The 27,722-nt window shown below is 44.4% G+C and overlaps 1 protein-coding gene across 4 annotated transcripts in view; it reads left to right on the forward strand.

Annotated features, from left to right (window-relative positions):
* Nucleotides 1-27,722, forward strand: part of LOC140732323 (integrin beta-1-like) — an 89,073-nt gene that overhangs the window by 43,705 nt on the left and 17,646 nt on the right. For all 4 annotated transcript variants that reach the window (XM_073054798.1, XM_073054797.1, XM_073054796.1 and 1 more), the window contains 5 exons: nt 3,227-3,382; nt 4,645-4,740; nt 11,441-11,512; nt 11,606-11,746; nt 27,085-27,287. In XM_073054798.1, coding sequence (XP_072910899.1) covers nt 3,227-3,382; nt 4,645-4,740; nt 11,441-11,512; nt 11,606-11,746; nt 27,085-27,287 — 668 coding nt within the window. The remainder of the gene's footprint in view (nt 1-3,226; nt 3,383-4,644; nt 4,741-11,440; nt 11,513-11,605; nt 11,747-27,084; nt 27,288-27,722) is intronic.

Here is a 27,722-nt window from a genome sequence, read left to right on the forward strand (position 1 = left end):
CTGTGGCTGTTATTGGAGCATTAGTGCCAGAGGAAGGGAGTCTCCATTAATCTCCTTATTTTAGAACAAAACATCGGGAAAGCTCATTTGACCCATGATGCCTGTTCTGCCACTCTGTGAGATCCTGACTGATCGATATCATCTTAGCATCACTTTCCTGCAGTAACCATGTGTCCCTGAATTATTTTAACATCTAAAAATCTCTCTTTTGTGCCTACTCAGTGGCCGAGCTTCCACAACACTCTTGGGTCAAGAATTCCACTTACTCGCTACCCCCTTGGTGAAGAAATTTCTCCCCATCTCCTTCCTGGACCCCTTATTTTGAACTATGACTCCTTATTCTAGGCACCCTTGATGAAAGAAGAAGACATTGCACCCTAGAAGCTACATCAGCTTTCATATAAAAGCAGAACGTGCTGGGACCGATCAGCAATTCAGGGAGCATTTGTTAAAAGAGAAATAATTAATATTTCAGATGAGGGATCCTTTATCAGACCTCAAAGAAACAAGTTAGTCCAGCTAGCTGTGACAGTAGAGTAAAGTCTGTTTTTATATTCTTGTTTTTATGTAAGTTCTTTTCTTAACTTTCTTGTATAAATCTGGCCTGCTGGACAAGTCCCACAAGCTTTCCACTAGCAACACCATTAGATGGAACACACCCAGAGTGCTGGAGGAACTCAGCAGTTCAGGCAGCGTCTATGGAAATGAAGAAACAGTTGCTGTTTCGGGCTGAGACACTTCTTCAGGACAGAAGAGGGAGGATGCCAGAATTAAAGGGTGGTGGAGGGGAAGGAGGTTAGCTGGAAGGTGCTGGGTGAAGCCAGGGAAAGGACAAGGGCTGGATATGAAAAATTCTGATAGGAGGGGGGAGTGGACCATGGGAGAAAGGGAAGGAGGAGGGGACTCGGGGGGGGGGGGGGGGTTAACAGCAGGTGAGAAGAGGTAAAAGGAAAAAGTGGGGAATAGAGGAAGGAGGGAGGTGGGATTTGTTTACTGGAAGGAGAAATAGATATTTATGCCATCAGTTTGGAGGCTACCTACACAGAATATAAGATACCTTCTACATCAAGAGGTGGCCATGGACTGACATGTTGGAACGTTACATGGACAACACAAAGCTTAATTGGCATGTAACTGTCTCATTGAGCTACTTCAAGTCATATTATCACAGGCATTCCCTTTGTTCTATACATCCTTCCCCCCCCCCCCCACCCTCGATCTTCTCTCTGACAAAAAACTAACTTTGCCAGCTTTCATCAAGCATCACAGACCTAAATTATGCACCACATTCACTTTCAACAGATTCTGCCTAGCTTGCTGAGTTTTCCCAACATTTTGTGATTTTATTTCAGGTTTCTAGCATTTAATGCTTTTACTTCAGGCTTCGGGCGTTTGTAGAATTTTTGATGTTCATTTACTCTAGCAATGTATAGGCTTTGTTGAACTCTGGCGAACACAGAAAGTTTCAGGCACTCTTTTGACTAGGTTTCATTGCATCAAGCTAGTGGGGACTTCAATTTGGCAAGGGTATCTTAAAGGCTGTTCTTCATTTTGCTATCAGATTATGCAAATATAAATGGGTACATGCTTCCCTGAATCTGCAGGAGATCTGCTGTGACAGTTGAATCTTATGCTGCCACATACATATGGCTGCTTCGTTATTTGTTTGTATCAGGAAGGAAAAGCTATTTCACTTGAGGCGGAGCTGGTGGCGGGCAATGACACTTGTTTCCCTAATGTTCAGTAGGCTGATGTGCAGGACTTTGTGAGGTCAACTGCATCACCACTCAGCCAATGAATCTCTGCCAGCAGCTCTGACTTTCAGCATGTGGGGAATAGCCCAGTTCAGCTATCTGGAAACACTGCCGTCATCTTGGCAGCTGTTTTTGCACAGCATGCGGTTTTTTTTTCCATTCTGTTTCCTCCAAACATTTTCCCACAACTTCTCCTTAGTTTTAGCTGGAGTTCTGAGACTGCAATAGGTTGGCCAATGCATGGCTTTTGAATCCAACATCTTCCTTGCTGTTTGTAGGAACCGTGCCTTATGGTTGGAATGATTTACAATAAGTTTGATCAACTGGCTTGGCCTCAATAGCTGTTAATTATATTTCCTATCTACAGTGGGTTATGTAGAACCCAGACTGAAGTGCTCGCATTTCTCCATTTGAAAATCTATGGTATATTAGTTCCAAGTTAAGCAACACTTCAAATTTAAATCTCTCACACCTGTTTACAAGCCCCTTCCCTTTACCTGCCATCTCTGTGTATTCCCTTTATGTTCAATGTCCATCTGAAGCCAGGTCATTTTATGTAATATTTGTCAAAAAGACACTGATATATTCTCAGGGACAATTAGATTTGAGAAATAAACTTATGCTCCAAATGCTTGGTTGGACTTTATGCACAATTCTGTAACCCAGATCATATCCAAATACTTTTGTCTTTATGGGATGTACAGTACATATTATGGATGCCTATAGGCTGTATATTTAGATTGATTTTACAATTATTTTGCATCAACCTTAAATGAAAGTACTGTCAATTCAACCACAGCACATGAACTATTCTTCCCAAATGTAAGCGTCATTCATATAGGGTAAATCAACTAGTAGGAAATGAAACCCTCAGCCTGAAACATCAATTGTTTATTCTCCTCCATAGATGCTGCCTGGGATGCTGGATTCCTCTCGCAGTTTGTGTGTGTTGCTCTGGATTTCCAGCATCTGCAGACTCCCCAGAGTTCAGTAAGAAATGAAATCTGTAAATTGAACTGAATTCTTAGATGTGTGGGGCCCCTGTTATAACACAGACCATATATTGGAAACCCTTGTCTCTGGCATTCACACAATTTCCTAATTGGCAAGGAGAGTACTTTGCCTTAATGTAAAATATAGTCCTCAAAAATCCATATTCTGAATTTCTACCTGAGAGATCAGCCATGAATTCTGGAGCAAGCATAAGGGGGCAAATGTCCAGTAGTTGTTTCTGTGTATTACCTTCTTTATTCTCCATGTGTTTCCAGGGCTGTGTCCAGGGTGGGGGTGGGAGGAGTCTACAAAGGGACCAATTATCTTTAAGCACATTTATTCATTATCCTCATCTGTTTAAAGTTCCCATCAAGAAGCCATCAGCAATCTGCATATTCTCAGAGAATCTAATATAGATTGACCTATTCACTAAAATAATCACACGTATTTAGTGTACTTAATTCTGCTTTATCTTACAGGATAATATTGGTTGGCGAACTGCCACTCGACTACTTGTCTTCTATAGTAATGAAGAACTTCACTTTGCTGGGAATAAGAAACATGGCAGACTGTTGCCAAGTGCTAGGAACTGTCACCTTGACACTCAGGGTGTCTACGTAATCAGTCGCCATCAGGTAAACTGGCTTTTGATATTGACAACACACACGAAATGCTGGAGGAACTCAGCAGACCAGGCAGCATCTATGGAAAAGAGTACTGTCAACACTTCTGAATTTCTAGCATCTGCAGATCTTTTCTTGTTACTGATTTTAATATTGAGAGATGGATTCAACATAAACATCACAGTCAGATAAGAACATTGTCGACAAAAAAGCTTTCATGTTTCATATTGGATTGTACAGCATGCGAACAATTTACACTGTCTGGTCGAACATGATTTAACTATTGTCACTTAAGTGGGATATTTGTCCAAAACAATTTTAGATACCAGCACAGTATTAGTCTAATGCAGAGTTTCCCAACCTGGGGTCCACAGACTTTTTGATTAATTGTACAGGTCTATAGCATAAAAAAGGTTGGGAACCCATGGTCTAATGGGATATTAGATACTAGCTCAGTACAAGCAATCACTACTTAATACTTCTGTGTTATTATTTATACTTGTGATATAGGTAATGTTGGCAGGCCTGGGATAACTGACCATCTTGGGCATGGCTGTCATTTGCTTGAACCACAAGACTTTGTGTTGTGTTTGTCATGTAGTTTCAGGTTGGGGGACTCTAGGATTATGATTCAGAAACAATGAAGATGTGATGGAAGTGTCTAGGTGAGGATGGTAGGTGAATTGATGGGAAACTCAAATTGGTGTTTATGTTTACAGTGTTTATCACCTGGGAGCATTGACATCACAGGCCTGGAGAACCTGAAATTGAGTTGCTGCAGTAAACTGCGCTACAGATTCAAGGAGCATGCTGAAAAAGATCAAGACAAACCTATTTTTATATTAAGGAAATAATATCTATTTCTGTACTTAAAATTACATTTCTCCCAGCTTCCCAGGAGTTTCCTGGAATGGGATGGCTGTTTCTATATCAAATATAAATCACTTTGCTTCATTCAATTTGGAGATTTGATCTTTCACCGGGATTTTCAAACATCCTAGACTGAACTCAGTTTGAGGGCTTCTCTCCTGGGCACTGCTCAAGTGCCCCAAATACCCTGACATTTAAATGCCCTCTACCCTCACTCCTTCACCATCTCATTCACACCCCCACTGACACACACATTTCCCTCCAATTTCATAAATTAGAAATCAAAATATCTCAGGCTTAATGTGGCCACATACTACCACAAACAATAACAGAGCTGGTGTTAAACATTTTCTGTTTTCCTTGTACTTTGCTATCATGTAATTTGGAAATGTTTTTAATTGCAGAATTATTCATCCATTGCTCAATTGGCACAGAAACTTAATGACAATAAGATACAGCTTCTCTTTGCTGTTAAGGAAGAACTTAAAGATGCTTACAAGGTAAGGAAATAAATGATCCAGCTCACTCACTGTGTTTGATGAAGGGAGTGACATATCTCTTGAAAAGAGAGAGCTCAAGTTCTGCTGCTTCAGTTGGACAATCTAAGCTTGTTGTCTTTTCAAACCTGAGGCAGTAAGTTAAAGAAATTGGCCTTGTACTGGCAGAGACAAAAATACAAAATAGTTGCATTTGTGTAACTATTGAAATTTAACAGAGATCATCAAACATCTGGCAGTTAGAAGGAATCAATCAGCAACTTCAATTACGCTGATGGAAGTGCTCCTTCTTGCTGTTAACCATCAAAGGAAATAGGGTGAGAGTTAGCTGAAACTCCAGTTTGGCAGTGCCACCATTAAAATGACATTAAATGATGAATATTGCCATGATCTGCATGCTCTGCATATTCTTGCTGAGGTTCACTTGACACTAACACCAACATCACCTCTCTGATGATTCACTGCCCAACATGTGCACACAAGCTGCACCACCATTTCAGAACTCTGCTGCCCTGATCACCTACGAAACCAGGTTTACTGAGTCCAATTCTTGCTGATAAACTTTGAACAAAGTTTGCTCCATCTTTTCAGTACAATAAAAATTGCTTATAGGGATCCATCGGTTTCATTTAAAAAAAAATCAGGAAGGATATGGATTTGATCATACAGCCTAATAATTGCTTTATTTTGGAATAAGAATATAGGTTAAATGACTCTTTAGTTCATCTTCATTACTCTAAATTGCATATAGATTTTTTTTCTAAAATAAATTTTTTATTGTACTAAACAAACAACACTGCGGTCTAAGAATTTAAGCCAGTAATTCAACATAATCAGAGTATTGTCACTCAGACTATTCAAGGCTTACTGAAAATAGTTACTTCCTCCTGTCACAATGATGAAATTACATCTATATTACTGATGTTAGAGTCGCTGATAACGCAAATGTCACTGTCTGACTGTAGCAATCAGTGGTGTTGACGCTTTTTGTGTAAGTGAACCTAATGTATATGGTAGCATTTCCAAATGGCAGTCCACTTTACAGTCAAGTGTTGTTAAACTATACTGTTCGTATTCTTTGAAATGACTGCATCCCTGTAATCCAAATTTTATTTCAGATATATGTGATAAATAGAGTGTTTGATTGGTCTGGACCTTTACTCCCCGGAGTTTAGAAAAATGGGTGGGAATCTTATTGAAATCTACTGAATATTAAAAGACCTAGATAGAGTGGGCATGGAGAGGATGTTTCCAATAGTGGGCGAGTCTAGGACTAGAGTGCACAGCCTCAGAAATCAAGGGTATCCCTTTAGAACGGAGATGAGGAGGAATTCCTTTAGCCAGAGGGTGGCAAATCTGCAGAATTCTTTGCTACAAATGGCTGTGGAGGCCAAGTCATCACGTATATTTAAGATGGAGGTTGATAGGTTCTTGATTAGTAAGGGCATCAAAAATTACAGGGAGAAGGTAGGAAAATGTGGTTGAGAGGGATGGCATATGGTCTTAAATTCGGCCTAATTAAAGTGGGTGGCATGTGTTGGGTGGACTCCTTAATCCCTGGAGTAAGGTGACAAGGTGCAGCAAGATTTTGGTGATACGTAGGCAGCAGGGGTATACAAACTCTGTGCTTCAATTTCTGAACTCCAGCTGCCCATTTACTTCACTAAACTCTCATCATTTTAAGTATTTGTGCACAAAAACTTGCAGAGGTCTGTTCCTTTCTGTCATTTAGGCCATATTGTCTCTCTGTATTGTTTCTGCTATCCCCACACCCACCGCACACACTGGAAAGGACACTCACCCATCCTGATCCGCCAAGTTGGGTTTAGTCAGGGAAATATCAAACTGTGAGTGGCAGAATATGAATGGTTCCCTTCAGAACCACTGGCTACAACAACTTTCATTCAGTACAGTGTTTCTCTGTCTGTAGATAATATTAGTTTGTGAATTAATTTAATGAATAATAATAGTGAATAAGAAAATGAAATAGAAACAGCAGTTCTTGCTTATTGAGACAGGAAACAGCTTAATCCTCAGTGAACAAAACTGCTCAAATTTTTTTGCAAATAAAGTTATTCAGTATAAAATGATCCTGAATGTAATAAAAATTCGAATGTAGCAGGATAAAAAGATAAAAGATAAATTCTGTGTGAGTTACTAATTTATAAAGAATAGTTCATTGCAGTTGAATGGGTATTTCTGCAATTGTGGAGGAGATGGAATTAAGCATAACCATTTTGTGAAAACAGGTTTATTGGTTTACATTACAATTTAATGTTGTTGACAAAGATTGAGAACTACTATAAAAATGGCTCAGATGTGGTCAGTGCACTGTCGACTTCCTGACATTGCGTTCTCACTTGCTTGGACCTCGGTTTCATACACTGAGCTCAACGATCAGAAATGATTCATACCTTGTAAATTTTTCTACATCTTGGCAAAAATGACCTGCTTTTGGCATTGCTGAATTCTTATAACACCTTAAAAAATCATTATTAGTTCTAGGTATACACAGCAGTTAAACTTAAAAGTTGACTGCTTTTAGTTAAAAAGTAATGAATTCTAGAGGGCTCAATTTGAAGCCTGTTTTTTTCAAACTGCCTTAGAGCACAATATCATTCCTTTACCCTCATAATAGACAATATCAACTAAACAATTCTTGGGACCAAGAGTGTTTGAAATTAGAAGCATTAGATGATTGTGGTAATATTAATGAACAATTAAAAGCAAGCACAAGTGATTCAAAGGTCAGATCCAACATTCCTTGTAACCTTTTGATAATGATTTGAAACAACATAAATTTAAATCTGCCTATAAGAGCACAAGGCAATAAGATATAAGAGAGGGATTAGGCCATTTGGCCCATTGAATCTGCTCCGCTACTTCATCACTTCTGCCTTCCTCTCCTCATCCATTCTGTTAGGGCCTTTCACCATTCGAAAGGTTTCAATGAGCTCACCTCCTCATTGTTCTGAATTCTAGTGAATGCAGGACCAGAGCTATCAAACGCTCTTCATATGACAAGCCATTCAATCCTGGAGTCATTTTCGTGAACTTCCTTTGAAAGCTCGCCAGTTTCAGCACATTCTTTCTAAGATAAGGGGCTGCAAACTGCTCACAGCACTCCAAGTGAGGCCTCACCAGTGCTTTATAAAGTAGCACTCTATCTCACACTCTAACTTCAAATACTGAGAATTTATACACTCTGTTTTCAACTTCTTCATTTGGTGACAAGTCTTGAATTTTATTCTTGAGCTCAGAAAGTTCCAATGCCATCTTCAAGAATTATCTTAACATCTGCCAACTTCATAAACTTTCAAAACTGGATGGACATTTAGTATGGAGAATATTTTCCTGACCTTTCTGTAGGTTGGACAAGTTTCTTCTCAAAACTCCATTGTCACATTAACAAATTAGTAAATGTGCAGTGAGAGTTCCTTAAGGTTGTCATTTCGGGGTGGGGAGGAGGTGCTAGTGGACATACGCTCATACTACGTAGTAAATGCTCCCAAAGATGATCTTTTCAAATTGCCTCTGACAACCAAGTCCAGCTCCTGGCCTTCACGTGTAGCTTAGCTACTAAGCCCGACAGAACCATTCTTATTGATAGGAGAAGGGACAAAAGTGGGTTACTGGCACCTTAAAACCAGTCACTTTCGGAAAATGGAGCTCATCAGCCATGGCTGGCAGCTAATCTAGGAAAACTATGATCTCAAACCTCTGCTGTCTTGTGGCTATACCCACTCACAGGGAAGACTTCAGGAGTAAACTCTCAGAAGATATCAGGAGCTAGAGTCACTGCGTTTTGTCTTGGGGTCTGCATTGAGTTCCATGTTCTTAGTTCTATGTTCAGTTCTTCAGTTTAGTTCCACATTGAGTTCAACATTGACTGGCAACTTCTGCGATGCCGCTGGTGCCAAATTGTATCGGTCTCTGCCTTTCCTTTAGATTCATCATCCGCGTGGAGAGGGGAGGCAACAGCTTGCTTGCCATATCATACTGCCCTGGCTTGTGTAGTGGTTTGCATATGTCAGCTAGGGTACAACATCCATGTTTGACTCCAACCATCAGTGAGGCCTTAAGTGATCAAACATCAGTCAAACAGGCCCTTCTCCTCACATTGTCTGTGTCACCCACAATGCCCATTAAACTAATCCTGTCTGTCAGCACTTGGTCAATATCCCCCCAGTTCCTGCATTTTAATGTGTCTCTCTAAAAGCTTCTTGATCGTCTCTATTATATCTGTTTCCACTCCCGTCTCTGGCAGTGCATTCATCCTGAGTGAAAAATCTTATCCAGCACACCCCTTTTAAATTCCCTCTCCCCCTTCACCTTAAGGTTATGCCAGTAGTATTCAAAATTTCTACCCTGGAAAATAAGATTCTGGCTGTCTACCCTAGCTATTGTCTCCCACAACTCCATAAATTTCAGCTCTTCCCTCAACATCTGATGCTCCAGAGAAAAAGTGGAGCGAATATTGGTACCAGGCAGAGATGATAATGCAGCAGACTACAAACGACACAAATAGATTGGTTAAGTAAGTTGCAGATTTGGATCAATGCAGTCTGCATATCAGGAAAGGAATTTTAATTGTAAAATCCTTAATGGAATGGGAGAACAAGAAAATGAAAATGACTTGAGTAGGCCCTTAATAGTAAAAGCAAGAGTTGAAAACAATGTAGAAAGAGTAATAGGATTCTGAATGTTTTAAAATATTGTAACATTTAGCACAAAAACAAGTGATGTCTTATTAATTCGATGTGTTAGTTTGGGGACAGTTGTAAATTGCTTGGTGATTTGAGCACAACATTAATGGAATAACTTTAATGTCATGGAAAGCAATTATGAAAATTCATCAGAATGGCATGAGATACTGGAGGCAATTAGGTAAAGTAAACTGGGTTTTGCTTTTATTAATGGATAAAGTTTGTCAGCTTTATCTAATATATAATTTCCAAAGTTATGAAAGCTTTTTAAAGTGATGGATTTTTAGATAGAGTAAGAGTAATACGTGGTCTCAAACTCAGTATTATAGCTAAATGATTGCACTAGGAATTACAATAATGCATTATCACAAATTTGATTATTTAAAAAGGGAACATTTTTGCTCAAAGGTGATTGGGGTAGCAGCTGCAACTATATTCCAGAGGAAACTGCATAACAATTTTAGATACAGAGTTTGAACCAATAGAGGCAATATACTTTGAAAATCCTACATCTGTAGTGCAATTTGAATGACTTGAGAGCTTTAATGTTCCCTTGTTGACATTGCAATTACCCTTCAGATCAGGCAGAATATTGCAGAAAACTTGGCTTCAAAATTTAATTGCACATTCCTAAAATGTAGTTCCAAAGTATCAGTGGAAAGAGAAAAAAAGCTAACATTTCAAATTGATTAGCTTTTGTCCGAATAATGTAAACTTAGAAAGCAAGCATATTTTAACATAGAACAATACAGAACAGGAACAGGCCCTTCAGCTTATGATCAGCCTTCATAACAAGGGGAGTTGAGTATAGGAGCAAAGAGGTCCTTCTGCAGTTGTACAGGGCACTAGTGAGACCCCACCTGGAGTATTGTGTTCAGTTTTGGTCTCCAAATTTGAGGAAGGACATTCTTGCTATTGAGGGAGTGCAGTGTAGGTTCACGAGGTTGATTCCCAGAATGGCGGGACAGTCATATGTTGAAAGATTGGAGCGACTGGGCTTGTACACTGGAATTTAGAAGGATGAGAGGGGATCTGATTGAAACATATAAGATTATTAAGGGATTGGCCACGCTAGAGGCAGGAAACATGTTCCCGATGTTGGGAGAGTCCAGAATCAGAGGCCACAGTTTAAGAATAAGGGGTAGGCCATTTAGAACGGAGTTCAGGAAAAACGTTTTCACCCAGAGAGTTGTGGATCTGTGGAATGCTCTGCCTCAGAAGGCAGAGCAGGCCAATTCTCTGGATGCTTTCAAGAGTTGGATAGAGCTCTTAAAGATAGCGGAGTCAAAGGATATGGGGAGAAGGCAGGAACGGGGTACTGATTGTGGATGATCAGGCATGGTCACATTGAATGGCGATGCTGGCTCCAAGGGCCGAATGGCCTACTCCTGCGCCTATCATCTATTTCTATTATTCTGTGCTGAGCTAACTAAACTAATGACACTTAGTTAAACGAATCCCTTTTACCTGCATATAGTCCATATCTCTTTATTCTCTGCATATTCATGAGCCTCTTAAATGCCTCTATTGTATCATCCTCCACAATTACCAAATTGCAGAGAAGGGATTGAGAACAAAGGGAATGTCTGTGTTAAAGCAGAGTCCAAGCGAGATTAGCTGATTTAATTTATACTTGTGGAAACTACACGTTCCTGTATTGTTTTCTGCCTCTTGGCTGTGGAAAAGCATTAACAGTCGATGGTCATCTTCTGGTTACTGGTGAAGATATTATTGGCAACTTCCAATGAATACACAGTAACCTGAAGCCATGATACTAGATTGAGATGGTTGAAAATTTATCTTTAATGATACAGGGACAGATTTTTTAAAAAATTTCCTTTGTAAATTTTACACACTGCTCATATGCACACTTCTTCCAAAACTTGTTTTGTTGCTACTTGCTTGTCAAAAACAGAGCATTTAGGAGCTATTCTCTTTATAACTGTAGCCACTTATACCCAGACAGAAAAAAAAATATAGTTTCTCTATTTGCATAGGCACTCCAAGTTCACATTCCAAAGTCCGAAGTTGGAAATCAAACGGCAATCGAGTTAATCAAAGCCTATCACGTAAGAACTGATCCTTCTCATTAAAATCTGCACTGAATTACTCAATGCATAATATTTAGAAATTATGTTTCCATTTTTAAATTTTTACTACAGGCCTTGTCATCTAAGGTTATCCTGGATAACAGCAAATTACCTAAAGGAGTTTCGATACGTTATACAGCCTATTGCAAGAATAATATCACTCAAACAGGACAACATGGGAGAAAGTGTTCTGGTATTGAAGTTGGTGAAGAGGTAGGACATCGGTGTAAATTCATGAATGCAATGAATACACTCAGTGGCCAATTATTATTAGGTACACCTGTAAACTTGTTTGTTAATGCAAATATCTGTTCAGCTAATCAAGAGGCAGCAACATTCATTCCAGGAATGAAAGGGTTACCGTATGAGGAACATTTGGCAGCTCTTGGACTGTATTCCCTGGAGTTCAGGAGAATGAGGGGGGATCTCATAGAAACATTCCGAATGTTAAAAGGCCTGAACAGATTAGATATGGCAAAGTTATTTCCTATGGTAGGGGAGTCTAGGACAAGGGGGCATGACTTCGGGATGGAAGGACGTCCATTTAGAACAGAGATGCAGAGAAATTAATTTAGTCAGAGGGTGGTAGACAGGTTTGCTTGAGTACCTGGGATTTTCACACACAGCAGTCTCTAGGGTTTACAGAGAGTGGTGGGAAAAACAAAAACACATCCAGTTAAAACGATCTAGTGCTTTCTCGGCGTATGTGATGAATATACTGTTCTCAGGCTTCAAGCCAGGTTCAGGTGTTGATTTTAACCGACATTTCAATGACAACTTCTGCTTTCTTCATCCTGAAGCGGTGATCTTGCGGATTTAGCTCTTTGAGGCTTGCACAAAGAGTCCCTTCAGTCGGAGAAAGCAAAGGAAAGAAAAGATCCAGTTTTCGTGTTCTCTTCTTTATATCTTCTCAGCTAGGACAGTCGGGATGACATATAGGATAGTGCAATGCTCCTCTTGTGGTATGTGGTTGTGGTGAGCTACATATACCTGTCTGGACACGCCCCCCCCCCCCCCCCCCGCTGACTGCTCCTGTGGCTCCTCCCACTGACCGTGGCTCCTCCCACAGACCCCGGTATAAAGGCGATTGGGGCCTGAGCCCTGCCTCCAGGATGTAGCATGGTGGTCAATTGCTGCTTGTTCTTTCTTCCAGTCAATAAAAGCCGATATCTCGCCTCACGTCTCAAAGAGTTATTGATGGTTCATCAGTGGTAAGGCAGGGAGACCTCCAGTGTCCTTGAAGTCTAAAACTGAGCAAAGTGCATCCAGCTGCAGCTTCAAAGAAACCAAGTTAAGGAGTTGGAGCTGAAAGTGGATAAACTCTGATGCATTCAGGAGACCGAAGGTGTGATAGAGAGGACATACAGAGAGGTAACTACACCCAAGGTGCAGTACGCAGGAAGCTGGGTGACAGTCAGGAAGGGGAAAGGGGTTAAGGAACCAGTGCAGAATACTCTTGTGGCATCCCCCTCAACAACAGGTGTATCACTTTGGATACTGTTGGGGGGATGACCTAACAGAGGAAAGTGACAGTGGTAATCTCTGGCACTGTCTGTCTCTGTGTCTCAGAAGGGAAAGCGGGAGAAGAGGCATGCTGTGGTGGCAGAGGATTCGTTAGTTAGGGGAACAGACAGGAGGTTCTGTGGGCAAGAACGAGATTACTGTACTGGATGGTATGTTGCCTCCTTGGTGCCAGGGTCCAGGATATGTCGGATCGAGTCCTCAGTATTCTTATGAGGGAGGGTGAACAGCCAAAAGTCATGGTCCATGTAAGTACCAATGACATGGGTAGGACGAATGCTGAGGTACTCCATAGGGAGTTCAGGAAATTAGTTGCTAAGTTAAAAGGCAGGGCCTGCAGGGGTTTTGATCTCAGCATTGCTACCTGTGCCATGTGCTAGTGAGGCCAGAACCAGGGAGATGATACAGTTTAAAACTTGACTAAGGAGGGAGGGCATAAGATTTTTGGATCACTGGGTCTCTTTCGGGGAAGTTGGGATCTGCACAGAAGGGATGGCTTGTACCCGAACTGGAAGGGGACTAATATCCGAGTGGGAAGGTTTGTTAATGCTGCACGGTGAGGTTTAAACTAGAGTTGCAGAGGGATGGGAACCAGAGTGCCAGCACAGTTAGTGGAGATATTGTGGGAGCAGATGTTGATAAGACCTCAGACAAAGTTAGGAACCAAAAGATTGAGTGTGGTGTGACCAGTGTCCCGAGCTGCGTATATTTCAATGTAAGAAGTATGGTAGGCAAGGTGGGTAATAGTGCAGAAGATGAAGTAGCCGGTTAACAAATGGAGGCAATGTGTAGTGAGGAGAGGCTGTTGACAGGTCAAATTCAAAAAGGTGAATACAGGACTGAAGGTGTATTTGAATGTGTGTAGTGTATGGAGTAAGATAGGTGAGCTTGCAGCACCGTTGCAGATTGGCAGGTACAATGTTGAATCATGCTGAAAGAAGGTTATACAGTGGCATGCAAAAGTTTGGGCACCCCTGGTCAAAATTTCTGTTACTGTGAATGGTTAAGTGAGTAGAAGATGAACTGATCTCCAAAAGTCATAAAGTTAAAGATGAAACATTCTTTTCAACATTTTGAACAAGATTAGTGTATTATTTTTGTTTTGTACAATTTTAGAGTGAAAAAAGGAAAGGAGTACCATGCAAAAGTTCGGGCACCCCAAGAGATTTGAGCTCTCAGATAACTTTTACCAAGGTCTCAGACCTTAATTAGCTTGTTAGGGCTATGGCTTGTTCACAGTCATCGTTAGGAAAAGCCAGGTGAAGCAAATTTCAAAGCTTTATAAATACCCTGACTCTTCAAACCTTGTCCTAACAATCAGCAGCCATGGGCTCCTCTAAGCAGCTGCCTAGCACTCTGAAAATTAAAATAAATGATGCCCGCAAAGCAGGAGAAGGCTGTAAGAAGATAACAAAGTGTTTTCAGGTAGCCATTTCCTCAGTTCATAATGTAATTAAGAAATGGTAGTTAACAGGTCAAGTAGAGGTCCCGACCAAGAAAACTTTCCAAGAAAACTGCTCGTAGGATTGCTAGAAAGGCAAATCAAAACCCCCGTTTGACTGCAAAAGACCTTCAGGAAGATTTAGCAGACTCTGAAGTGGTGGTGCACTGTTCTATTGTGCAGCGACACCTGCACAAATATGACCTTCATGGAAGAGTCATCAGAAGAAAACCTTTCCTGCGTCCTCACCACAAAATTCAGCATCAGAAGTTTGCAAAGGAACATCTAAACACGCGTGTTGCATTTTGGAAACAAGTCCTGTGGACTGATGAAGTTAAAATAGAACTTTTTGGCCACAATGAGCAAAGGTATGTTTGGAGAAAAAAGAGTGCAGAATTTCATGAAAAGAACATCTCTCCAACTGTTAGCATGGGAGTGGATCGATCATGCTTTGGGCTTCTATTGCAGCCAGTGGCACGGGGAAAATTTCACTGGTAGAGGGAAGAATGAATTCATTTAAATACCAGCAAATTCTGGAAGCAAACATCACACTGTGTGTTTAAAAAAAAAAGCTGAAGATGAAAAGAGGATGGCTTCTACAACAGGATAATGATTCTAAACACACCTTAATATCCACAGTGGACTACCTCAACAGGCGCAAGCTGAAGGTTTTGCCATGGCCCTCACAGTCCCCCAACCTAAACATCATCGAAAATATGTGGATAGACCTCAAAAGAACAGTGCATGCAAGATGGCCCAAGAATCTCACAGAACTAGAAGCCTTTTGCAAGGAAGAATGGGTGAAACCCCCCCCAAACAAGAATTGAAAGACTCTTAGCTGGCTACAGAAAGTGTTTACTTGCCAAAGGGGGTGTTACTAAGTACTGACCATGCAAGGTGCCCAAATTTTGCTTTGGGCCCTTTTCCTGTTTTTGTTATTTTGAAACTGTAAAAGATGGAAATAAAAAAGGTAATCTTGTTTAAAAGATTAAAGAAATGTGTCATCTTTAACTTAATGCCTTTTGGAAAACAGGTCAAATTACTTGCTTAGCTATTCACAGTAATAGAAATTTTGACCAGGGGTGCCCAAACTTTTGCATGCCACTGTAGCTGGGAGTTTAATGTCCAAGGATACACATTGAATTGAAAGGACAGGCAGGAAGGCAGAGGAGGGTGTTGCACTGTTGGTAAAATATGAAATGAAATCATTAGAAGGAGATGGCATGGGGTTGAAAGTTGTTGAATCACTGTGGACAGAGCTAAGGAACTGCAAGGGTGAAAAGACCCTGATGGGAGTTGTATATAGATGAGATTGTGGAGATATTATGATATTTCAAGAATCACTAGATTCTGGAATGGTTCCAGAAGACTGGAAAATTGCAAATGTCACTCCACTCTTCAAGAAGGGAGAGAGGCAGAAGAAAGGAAACTATTGGCCAGTTAGTCTGACCTCTGTGGTTACGAAGCTTTTGGAGTGGATTATTAAGTATGAGGTCTCAGGGTCCTTGGAGACACTTGATTAAATAGGCCGTAGTCAGCATGGTTTCCTCAAGGGAAAATATTGCCTGACAAATCTGTTGGAATTCTTTGAGGAAATAACAAGCAGGATACAAAGGAGAATTGGTGGATGTTGTATACTTGGATTTTCAGAAGACCTTTGCCACACATGAGGCTGCTTAATGTGTAATGAGCCTATGGTGTTACAGGAAAGGCCCTAGCATGGTTAAAGTGGTGGCTGATTGGCAGGAGGTAAAGAGTAGGAATAAAGGGAGCCTTTTTTGGCTGGCTGCTGGTGACAAGTGGTGTTCCTCAGGTGACTGTGTTTTAACCGATTCTTTTGTGGCAACGTTTGCAGATGATATGAAGGATAAATGGGGAATCCGGTAGTTTTGAGGAAGTAGTGAAGCTACAGAAGGACTTAGACAGATTAGGAAGAAATGGCAAATGGAATATAGTGTCAGTAAGTGTATGGTCATCCACGTTGGCAGAAGAAATGAAAGGGTTGACTATTTTCTAAATGGAGAGAAAATACAGAAAACAGAGGTGCCAAGGGACTTGGGAGTCCTCGTGCAGGATTCCCTAAAGGTTAATTTACAGGTTGAGTCTGTGGTGAGGAAGGCAAATGCAATGTAAGCATTTGTTTCAAGAGGTCTAGAATAGAAAAGCAAGGATGTAATGCTGAGATTTTATAAAACATTGGTGAAGCCTCATTTGTAGTATTGTGAACCCTTTATCTTAGAAAGGATGTGCTGAAACTGGAGAGAGTTCAAAGGAGGTTCACAGAAATGATTCCAGGAATGACTGGCTTGTCATATGATGAGCATTTGATGGCTTTGGGCCTGTATTTGCTGGAATTCAGAAGAATGAAGGCTGAGCTCATTGAACCCTATTGAATAGTGAAAGGCCCTGATAGAGTGGATAGATAGGCAACTTCTCCTTGGAGTGAGGTAGGGTGAGAGGTGACCTGATAGAGGTGTATAAAATGATGAGAGGCATTGATTGTGTGGATAGTCAGAGGCTTTTTCCCAGGGCAGAAATGGTTGCCACAAGAGGGCACAGGTTTAAGATGCTTGGAAGCAGGTACAGAGGAGATGTCAGGGATAAGTAACTCAAATCACCACGCAGTGCAACGGAAGAGCATCTCTCAATGTACACTTCAAACTGGAAGTGTACGGGCTACAGCAACAGGAGGCAACAAACACATAGGCAGTGGCCATTTCATGAGGTACAGGAGGTACCTAATAAAGTGACCACTGACTGTACATATAATATATGCTTACATTTCAATCGTGAATCATTGCCTGTTCAGAGGATATTCCATGCATGTGATGACTTACAAAGCCAAAGATTTCAGAATGGCATAGATAAGCTGAATGCATACAGTTTTTTTCCCCAGGGAGAGGGCATAGGTTTAAGGTGAGAGAGGAACCTGAGGGGCAACTGCTTCACACTGAGGGTGGGACAAGCTGCTTCAAGTGCTTAAAGGTCAGTATAATAGTAATAAACTGGACCAGGTGTGGGAAGCACACACATAATGTTGGAGGAACTCAGCAGGCCAGGCAGCATCTAGGAATTGAGTGTTGTCAACATTTCAGGCTGAAGACTGTACTCTTTTCCTAGATGCTGCCTGGCCTGCTGAGTTCCTCCAGCATTTTGTGTGTGTTGCTTGGATTTCCAGCATCTGCAGATTTTCTCTTGTTTACAAATGTAGGAAACTGGGACTAGCTTAAATGGGTGTTTTGCTCAGCATTGCTAAGTTTGCCTAAAGGGTTCTATCCATGCTGTATGACTCTAATACTCTGCTCTATAGATGTTAATATCTCCTTGGATGCAGCACTGGAGACGTAAGTCATTGGAATTGTACAATGTCCTGTGTATGTTACTAAAAAGGGCTTCTTTGGTTTGTTACGAGTAGGAATGTTTCTTTGTCTGTTAAATGTTTCTCTCGCCGTTGTTTCGCTTTAGAATGGCTGATATGGTAATTGTATTCATTTGTTAGTCAATGGGGAATGTTATTGTGTTTTGTGAGGCTGGGAACTTGGGGGAGGGGTTGCGCGGGCTTGGGGGTGAAGGGAGTCGGGAGGGAGATGCCGAGGAAGGAGGACGTGCGCTCGGAAGACCACCGGGGAGTCCGAGGTGGAAGACGTGGAAGTCGGGAGGGCAAGCGACGAGGAGTCGAATGGTTCGATGGTTGAGCTCCAACGAGTGCACTAAACTGACTGAACTTTGATAAGTTGGCGCCTTTTGTTTTTTCTTGTATATATATATTGTATTGCCTAATACTCTTTTAATTTTAGTAAACTCTTTAAAGTGTATTTCATACCGGTATTTGTTGTGGGTTTGATACTGTTGGCGGGCGCGAGGCATAAACGCGATTCTCACAGCACCTGCATGTACGGGAGGTGGGTTGGTGTGTGGCTGGATCTCCTTTTCCCCTAGACATATACCAGCCTTTGTGGGTAAGTGTTACATTTGTGGGGGCTCATCCGGGATTGGATTGTCATGGGGCTGTGGAATCGCGCAGGCAGCAGAGCGCAGATGGACAGGGATAAGATTGTTCGCTGGTGCGAATTTGAAGGTGTACCGGTACAGTACGCATGCGTAGTGAGCGAAGTGGATTTTCGAGTTTCGGGAGACGCGTTAGTGCGGGGGTTAAGTTTGGTGAACGGTATGGGGCAGGTAGAATTGGTAGCTAGATGGTGTGGTAAAGAGATGGAGTCTAGCTGGGTGTTGGTTAGTACGAGTGCTGACGTCAGGACGTTGGAACTGTCGGTGACGGTCAGTGTACCGGGGGAGGAGGGGCTGTGGGGGCTCCACCCCTTCTCCGAGGATGAGGCGGAGGAGACATCAGAGGAGGAGCTAGAGCTAGAGGAAAACCCCAGAGAGGTGGCAGGCACTAGCAAAGGGAGGAGGGAGGAGGGAGTCGTGACTAGGCCCCACCCCCCAGGTGGTGGGAAGCCTCGGAGCTGGCAGCCGCACTTAACTCCCTGGTGGGAGTGGCCGAGAGGCCACGGCTGAAGCTGGGGGTGTTCTCCGGAGCCAATCCGACTCCGGACGGGGAGGTGGACTATGAGACCTGGATCGAGCATGCGTCCTTGATATTAGAGGAGTGGCCAGGCTCTCTGGAGGAGGACAAGGTGGCGTGGACTATCCGGCAGGCTTATAGGAAAGGCCCTCCTCCATCGTTCGGGCCACTGATTAGAGAGGTGCGGGAGGAAGAGAGAGTGTTGGGGCAGAAAAGGGGCACGGGCCTACGGGAGCGATCCTCAGTGATACAGGAAGTGGTGGCTGGGTGGAGGAATGACAACCCACCGGGGGGTAGAGAACCCCCTCTGGAGGGGAGGGACAGGGGAGGTACCCACTCTCAGGGGCGACCAGTGCAGTGGGTTGGGAGCGGGAGTCGTCCTGGGAGAGGAGGGGCGGCAGGCAGCGTGTGCTTTAACTGTGGGAAAGAGGGGCATTTCAGGTGGGACTGTGGGCGGCCGAGGGTGTGCTATAGCTGTGGAGAGGAGGGACACTTTAGGTGGGATTGTGAGAGACAAGGAGTTCCGCGGAGGACAAGCCCCCCTGCGACTAAGAAGGGGGAGGTGTCGGGAAGCTTAGGAGAGGCTCAGTGAGGGAACGGACTGGAGCCTCTGGAGGAACACATTCCCAGAGATCAGCCAGGGGACCACCGGGTGCCCACGCCTCTATTCCAGATGGGCTGGTAGGACCCCGTGCCAGTGTGGGTCTACGGATAGAGGGAGTTTACGCAAAAGCCGTTCTGTATACAGGATCGCAGGTGACCTTATTGTACTGGTCTTTCTACAACCAATATCTAAAGCATTTGCCCGTAACCCCATTTGACACCCTGCAGATTTGGGGTGTGAGCAAGGGTGACTACCCGTACGATGGGTACCTATCGGTGAGATTGGAGTTCTCGGAGGGTGATGTGGGAGTGTCCGAAGCTATTGAGACGTTGGTGTTGGTGTGTCCTGACCCGGTGGAAACCGGTGGTGCTGCCCTCCTGGTGGGGACTAATTCCCCCGTTGTGCGACGGCTCCTGGGAGCTTGTAAGTAGAAAGCGGGGGAAGACTTTCTGGAGACCCTCTCGGTGCATCCAGTGTTTCGAGCAGTGTTCGAAGAAGGGGTTGCCTCCCTAGGACTGGACCCGGAGTGTAAACGAGGGACGGTGTGGTGTACGCAGGTGAGGCCCAAGGTGATCCGACCCGGGGAGGTAGCACTAGTGATGGGGACCCCCAGATTCCCAGGAGTGCCGATGGGCGAAGCCCTGTTAGTAGACGCCCCGGACGATCTTGAAGGGGAGACACGATTTCCGGCGGGGGCGCTGGTGAGGCCCGAAGTGCAGAGACCAGGGGTGGTACATGCGAGGCGTATACCTATAAGTGTCAGGAACACCACGGCAAGAGAAATCACCTTTAAGAGGGGAATGCCGCTGGCACATCTGTTCCCGGTGACGGTAATGTCTAGCGCACTAGTGAGGACCCCTAACGGGGAGGGATCGGAGCATCGAAGGGAGCTGACTGCTGAAGTCTTTAACTTCGGGGATTCCCCTGTGTCGCCGGAGTGGAAACACAGGCTAGTGGAGAAGATGCTGAAGATGGAAGCTGTTTTTTTTCGGGGCGAGTTTGATGTTGGCTGCTCCAAAAGCACTCGCCACACCATCCGGGTGACGGAGGACACCCCGTTCCGAGAGAGATCCCGGCGGCTGGCTCCGGCAGATGTTGAGGATGTGCGGCAGCACTTGTGCAAGTTGAAGGAGGCCGGAATCATAGCTGAGTCCCGAAGTCCTTATGCGTCCCCAATAGTGGTGGCACGGAAGAAGAATGGGCGAGTGCGCATGTGTGTTGACTACAGGACGTTGAATCGGCGAACTGTCCCTGATCAATATACTGTCCCAAGAGTCGAAGATGCGCTGGCCTGCCTGAGCGGTGCGAAGTGGTTCAGTGTGCTGGATTTAAGAAGTGGGTATTACCAGATCCCGATGAGTGCGGGCGATAAAGAGAAGACCACTTTTATCTGCCCGCTGGGGTTCTTTCAGTTCGAACGAATGCCCCAAGGCATATCGGGAGCCCCAGCCACCTTCCAGAGGCTCATGGAGAGAACTGTGGGGGATATGAATCTGTTAGAGGTGCTGGTGTACCTGGACGATTTGATAGTGTTTGGATCGACTTTGGAGGAACATGAGGAGAGGCTGTTGAAGGTGTTGGGCCAGCTTAATGAAGAAGGGTTGAAGCTTTCCCTGGACAAATGCCAGTTCTGCAAGTCGTCGGTTAGCTACGTTGGCCATATCATTTCGCGAGAGGGAGTGGCTACTGATCCAACCAAGATAGAGGCTGTGACCACCTGGCCGAGACCCCAGAAAGTGGGCGCTCTGCACTCATTTTTGGGGTTCTGTGGGTATTACCGGCGATTTGTGAAAGGATACACCAAAGTGTGTCACCCGTTGACTCAGCTGTTGTGTGGCTATCCCCCGGTGGGAAAGAAAAGGACGGGGGACCAGAGGCAGGACGCTGGAGGATACTGGGATGATCAATGTGAAGAGGCGTTCCGATCTTTGAAAAGGGCACTGACCCAGGCCCCGGTGTTGGCTTTTGCCGATCCCCAGAAGCCATATGTGCTGCACACGGATGCCAGTCGAGAGGGTCTCGGGGCTGTTCTGTACCAGGAGCATGGCAAAGCATTGAGGCCGGTAGCCTTTGTCAGCCGAAGCTTGTCGCCATCGGAGAGAAACTATCCCATTCACAAGTTGGAGTTCCTGGCGCTGAAGTGGGCGGTGGTGGACAAGTTGGGCAATTACCTGTACGGAGCCAAGTTTGAGGTGCGACCGGATAACAATCCTCTCACTTATATTTTGACTTCGGCGAAGCTGGATGCCACAGGACATCGGTGGCTGGCGGCCTTGTCGGTGTATGATTTCAGCCTGAGGTACCGGCCCGGAAGCAAGAATGTCGATGCGGATGCTTTGTCTCGTCGGGAGCCGGGGGAACAGGAGAGGGACGAGGAGTGGGAGAGTGTCCCTGCCCCTGGAGTGAAGGCGATGTGTCAGTTTGCTATCACCGTGAAGGCCGAGGGAAGAGGGAGGCTGGAACGAGCCGTGGACCATTTGGGGGGTTTTGACGATGCCATACCCCTAGCTTACTGTGACCTGACTGCACTGCGAACTAAACAGTTGCCGGAACTGAGTCCGGGGGAAGTGGCAGCTGCTCAGCAAAATGACCCGGGCATTGGCACAGTGTGGAGAGCAGTCGAGAGGGGGGATGGGGCGTTGGCTGAGAAGGCGAAACACCCATTCGTGCCCCTGTTGTTGAAGGAGTGGTCTCGGTTGAAGTTAAAGAACCAAATCTTGTACCGGGTAACGGCGCCTCCGGACCAACCCCACTGTTGGCAACTGGTCCTGCCGGAGGAGTATCGGCAGGCTGTACTCCAGGCCCTACATGATGATTCTGGACACTTGGGGGTGGAAAAGACCTATGGATTACTCAAAGACCGGTTCTACTGGCCCCGGATGAGGGGGGAAGTCGAAGAATACTGTAGGGGCTGCAGTCGTTGCATTCGGAGGAAGACCCTGCCCGCGTTGGCGGCTCCACTGTCACACTTGCAGAGTGCGGGACCTCTGGACCTGGTATGTATGGATTTTCTGTCGATTGAGCCTGACACCAACAACACCGCGAATGTCTTAGTCATCACCGATCATTACACTCGCTATGCTCAGGCATTTCCCACTAAGGATCAGAAGGCGACGACAGTGGCGAAGGTGTTATGGGAGAAGTATTTTGTTCATTATGGCCTTCCCAGGTGAATCCATAGCGATCAGGGGCGGGACTTTGAGAGCCGCCTTATCCATGAACTACTGACTATGCTTGGGGTTGAGAAATCCAGGACTACCCCTTATCACCCACAGGGAGATCCGCAGCCAGAGAGGTTCAACTGAACCCTGTTGGATATGCTCGGGACGCTGGAGATTGGGCAGAAAAGCAGGTGGAGTCGTCATATTGGACAATTGGTTCACTGTTACAATTGTACTCGCAATGATGCTACAGGATATTCGCCCTATTATCTGATGTTCGGGCGGGAAGCGAGGTTGCCCATTGACTTTGTTTTGGGGGTGAAGTGGGTGAATTACCCGGGAAGTCCCATCTAAAGTATGTGTCCGACATGAAGAGGGAGTTACAGCGGGCGTACGAGTTGGCCGAGGCGACGGCTACCAAACAAAATCAGAGGAATAAGATGCAGTATGATCGAAAGGTGAAGTTTGTTCAATTATTGCCGGGCGACCGGGTCCTTTTACGGAATTTGGGACTCCCTGGTAAGCACAAGTTGGCAGACCGATGGGCGGCCAGCCCCTATGTAATAGAGAGCCAGATGCCGAACATGCCAGTTTACCGGGTGAAACCTGAGGATGGGAAAGGGCCTATCAAGGTACTCCATTGGAATCACCTGCTGCCTCTGGGTCAAGCGGTGCAGGTGGATACGGAGCCAGAGTGGGAGGTTACGCCCAGTACAAGGACTCTGCGAGGGCGCAGAGAAAGGGAAGAGCCCGCTGCTGAAGAGCGGGGACGGGTCCCTCGCCCGGAAATGGCTACTGATTCGGAAGAGGACGACTCAGATGAGTGGCCCCTGTTCCCATTCGCTGGTGCTCCAGTACCAGGAGAGGAGGCTCTGGCCCTTCCCATACTGAATTGGGTGAGAGGAGGGAAGGTCTTGAGGGTCAGATGGAGAGGCAGCCAACATTGGTGGGAGAGAGGGTGGAGCCCGAGCGTGAGCCGGAGAGATCTCAGGTGAGGGAGGACCCCCGTGAGGAAGGGGGTGAGGGTCTGTCAGGAAGACCTGGAGTGTCCGAGAGTGGGTTTGCAGGTGAAGAGGGAGCCCAGTGGGGCAGAAGGGGTATGGAGATCTCAGAGGATTAGGCGCCCCCCGGAGCGGTTGACATATGTGGTACCAGGAGAACCGAGTGTGATTTCTACTGCTCTGGGTAGTTATGTCACTGCTTTCTGCACCTGGGTTGGGTTTTGTGTGTTGCAAGAAGCTTTGGGGAACTCTAGTAATGCCATGAGGGCATGACATTTGCTGGTGGGAAGAGAATGTACAATGTCCTGTGTATGTTACTAAAAAGGGCTTCTTTGGTTTGTTACGAGTAGGAATGTTTCTTTGTCTGTTAAATGTTTCTCTCGCCGTTGTTTCACTTTAGAATGGCTGATATGGTAATTGTATTCATTTGTTAATCAATGGGGAATGTTATTGTGTTTTGTGAGGCTGGGAACTTGGGGGAGGGGTTGCGCGGGCTTGGGGGTGAAGGGAGTCGGGAGGGAGACGCCGAGGAAGGAGGACGTGCGCTCGGAAGACCACCGGGGAGTCCGAGGTGGAAGACGTGGAAGTCGGGAGGGCAAGCGACGAGGGGTCGAATGGTTCGCTGGTTGAGCTCCAACGAGTGCACTAAACTGACTGAACTTTGATAAGTTGGCGCCTTTTGTTTTTTCTTGTATATATATATATTGTATTGCCTAATACTCTTTTAATTTTAGTAAACTCTTTAAAGTGTATTTCATACCGGTATTTGTTGTGGGTTTGATACTGTTGGCGGGCGCGAGGCATAAACGCGATTCTCACAGCACCTATGTGTACGGGAAGTGGGTTGGTGTGTGGCTGGATTTCCTTTTCCCCTAGACATATACCAGCCTTTGTGGGTAAGTGTTACAGAATCATAATAGGAATTAGGTTTACTATCTAACTTAGGTTATGTGAAATTTGTTGTTTTGTGGCAACAGTATGGTGCAAAGTTATGTAATTACCATAATTTACATAAATAAATAATTTGTGCAAAAAGGAATAACATGATAGTGTACATGGGTTCATTGACTTTTCGGAAATCAAATGGCAGAGGGGAAGAAGCTGTTTCTGAATCATTGAGTGTCTTCAGCTTCCTGAACTTCTTCCCTAATGACAAGAGAGCACATTTGTGGATAGTGAGGGGCCTTAGTTTTGAATTGAATTGAATTTCGGTTTATTGTTATTTAGAAACCACAACTGCAATGCAGTTAAAAAATGAAACAACGTTCCTCCAGAGTGATATCACAAAAGCAGACGACAAAACAGACGACACCAGAAAATCCACATAATGTTTGGCAATCCCAAATCCAGAGTCCGGAGTGGCTGCTGCGTATTAATATCACGCTACCATCTTAGCGCATTTCCCAGAATGGAGCTCCAAATCCACCAGACAAAACAAGACTACCCAGACACACCAAGTTAGGACAACTCTACCACCCAACAAACCAAAAACTAAAGCTACAAGACCTACACAAAACCACATAGTTACAACAGTGCAAACAATACCATGATTGATAAAAAACAGACCATGGGCACAGTAAAAATAGTCCAAAGATGTTAAAAGACTATAAGTTCGAAAGAAACCACCACACAGTTTCCACAAGTCCTCAGGGTCCCGATAGACACATCATCCCACGCAGGCGGCAGAAGGGAATACCTCCGCTATGGACTTCCACGCTGCTGCCAGACTCAGCCTCACAGACACAGCACACAGTGAAAGCACCCCGACCGCAGCGGACCCCAAGTCCGTCAAACCTCCGAGCCTCCAAACATCCCCTCCGGCACAGCCTCTCTGAGCACCATCCTCTGCCGAGCGTGCTACGTTGCCCCCACCACCGGCCACCGGCAACGCGACCCTGAGGACTGGGGGCCTGTTCTTCCCAGCAGAGACCCGAACCTCACAGCAGCAGCAGCAACGAAGAAGGTCTTCCTGGAGATTTCCAGATGTTCTTCTGTGCTCCCACATCTGTTTTTCATTAGTTTAGGATTGTGCACGGCACCCCGCTTGACAAATAACAGATATCAACTCCGGAGAGGCCACTGCAAACTGCGTGGCACCGCCATCTTGAAGAAGTGCTGCCTTCTTGAGGCACTGTCTCTTAAGATGCGCTCAGTGTTGGTGTGGGAAGCTGTCCTCTGTTCGAAAGAGAAAGGAAATTCCCTTACCCTTTTCTCTATTCTCTTTCGGCAGCTGGAGCTGTTGTGTCTGGCCACATCTCTTCTTCCCATTCCTGACTAACTAGTGGGGACAGCTGGCCCATTACCAAGCACGTACAATGCAATGATGTGCGGTTGACCAGAGCTCAAATGAAATTCTCACTTTAGGAATAAACGTTGGGGACTTTTTGATAAAAAGTCCCAGAATGTTCTTAATGTCTTTTTTTTCCCAAAAGTCCTTTTCAAATCCCCACGGAGACATAACTTTAAGTAGTGATTGAAATTTTCAACATCTATGAATTTGATCCCAATCAACAGAGAAAGTGCATTTATCTCAAGTGCTAATTACTAAAATGTTGAGCAGCCTTTTTAACGAGCATTCACAGGCAATTGAAATAGCAATTTGATGCTTAATGCTATACCCAACAACCGCTTCTCGCATAAGCACTCACCTCTGCAAGATTGGTTTTCACTCAAAACATCATTTGAGGCTCTTTTGTGCCTGAACAGCCTACTCGGTAAATTCACCCCGCAACCCTCCCCCCCCCCACCCAGACTTCTCTGGGTAAAAATTTAAAACCCATCTTGATCATAGCCAATCCAAACCCAACTCATCTGAATATGTAACATTTCCATATCCAACCTGACCCTGTCTGCAAATGTAATAAGCCCTGGCACTCTGTATTTATCTCATGAATTAATAAAAAACAACAGTCAGATTTAAAACAAATGTCCACATTGGCCTATACTGTTTGAGGTGGAATCTCAAAGTGGATGCACCTGAAAGGAGCGACATCCTGGACATTACGAAGCATATCGCCTGAGCCTGGATAAAATACTTAGCTGGGTAAATACAGGATAGCCCAACCTGAACCCACCAAGACCCTGATACTTGTAGTACATTGTAGTTCCTTCCTACAACTCCCTTCCTCTTGAACATAAACCGTAGCAGAATACTGAAGATTCTTGTAATCTGGATCTAGGCCTGCCATCGCGATGAAGTTACTATCGACCACATTGGTCAATGCATGCAGCAAAAGCACTTTCTCTAGAAAATACCGGAAATAGGAAGTATTTTTAATACATCATTTTTTTTTTCCAGGTGAGATTCACTGTAAGTATTATAACAGAAAAGTGCCCAAACGATGGGCAGCCAACAACTATTGAAATTAAACCACTGGGATTTAATGAGAATGTTGAAATTAAACTGCAGTTCCAGTGTGAATGTGAATGCCAAATACATGGAATCGCTAATAGTCCTGAATGTAACCAGGGCAATGGAATTCTTGAGTGTGGAGCCTGTAGGTATGTTTCTTTCTCTGGATAACAGCCATAATAAGAATGTGTACCTGATAACCATTTGGCATAGAAACCAAGGCCAGCCAGGACAATTGATCCATGTAGAAGAGTTCAAATCCTTAAATGAGTGAAGTTAATATAATTAAATAAATTTTGAATTGAAGAAGTTTGTATCAGTAATGATAAATATGAAAGTACTGAATTATCATTAAAAATCCATCCATTTCACTAATGTCCTTCAAGGAAGGGAATATGCCAGCTGGCCTAGTTTGGCCTATATGTCACTCCAGCACAATTAATGCCATCAATTCTGAATGCCATCATAATCCTTGGTACGGGCAATTAGGGATAGGTAATAAACACTCCTACTTCCATCCCTATTTCTATTCTCATTTCATTAATTAATTAAAAACAAGAAGCAGATTCACATTGGCCCATTTT

This window comes from Hemitrygon akajei, chromosome 8, assembly GCF_048418815.1.
Source record: "Hemitrygon akajei chromosome 8, sHemAka1.3, whole genome shotgun sequence".
NCBI lineage: Eukaryota > Metazoa > Chordata > Chondrichthyes > Myliobatiformes > Dasyatidae > Hemitrygon > Hemitrygon akajei.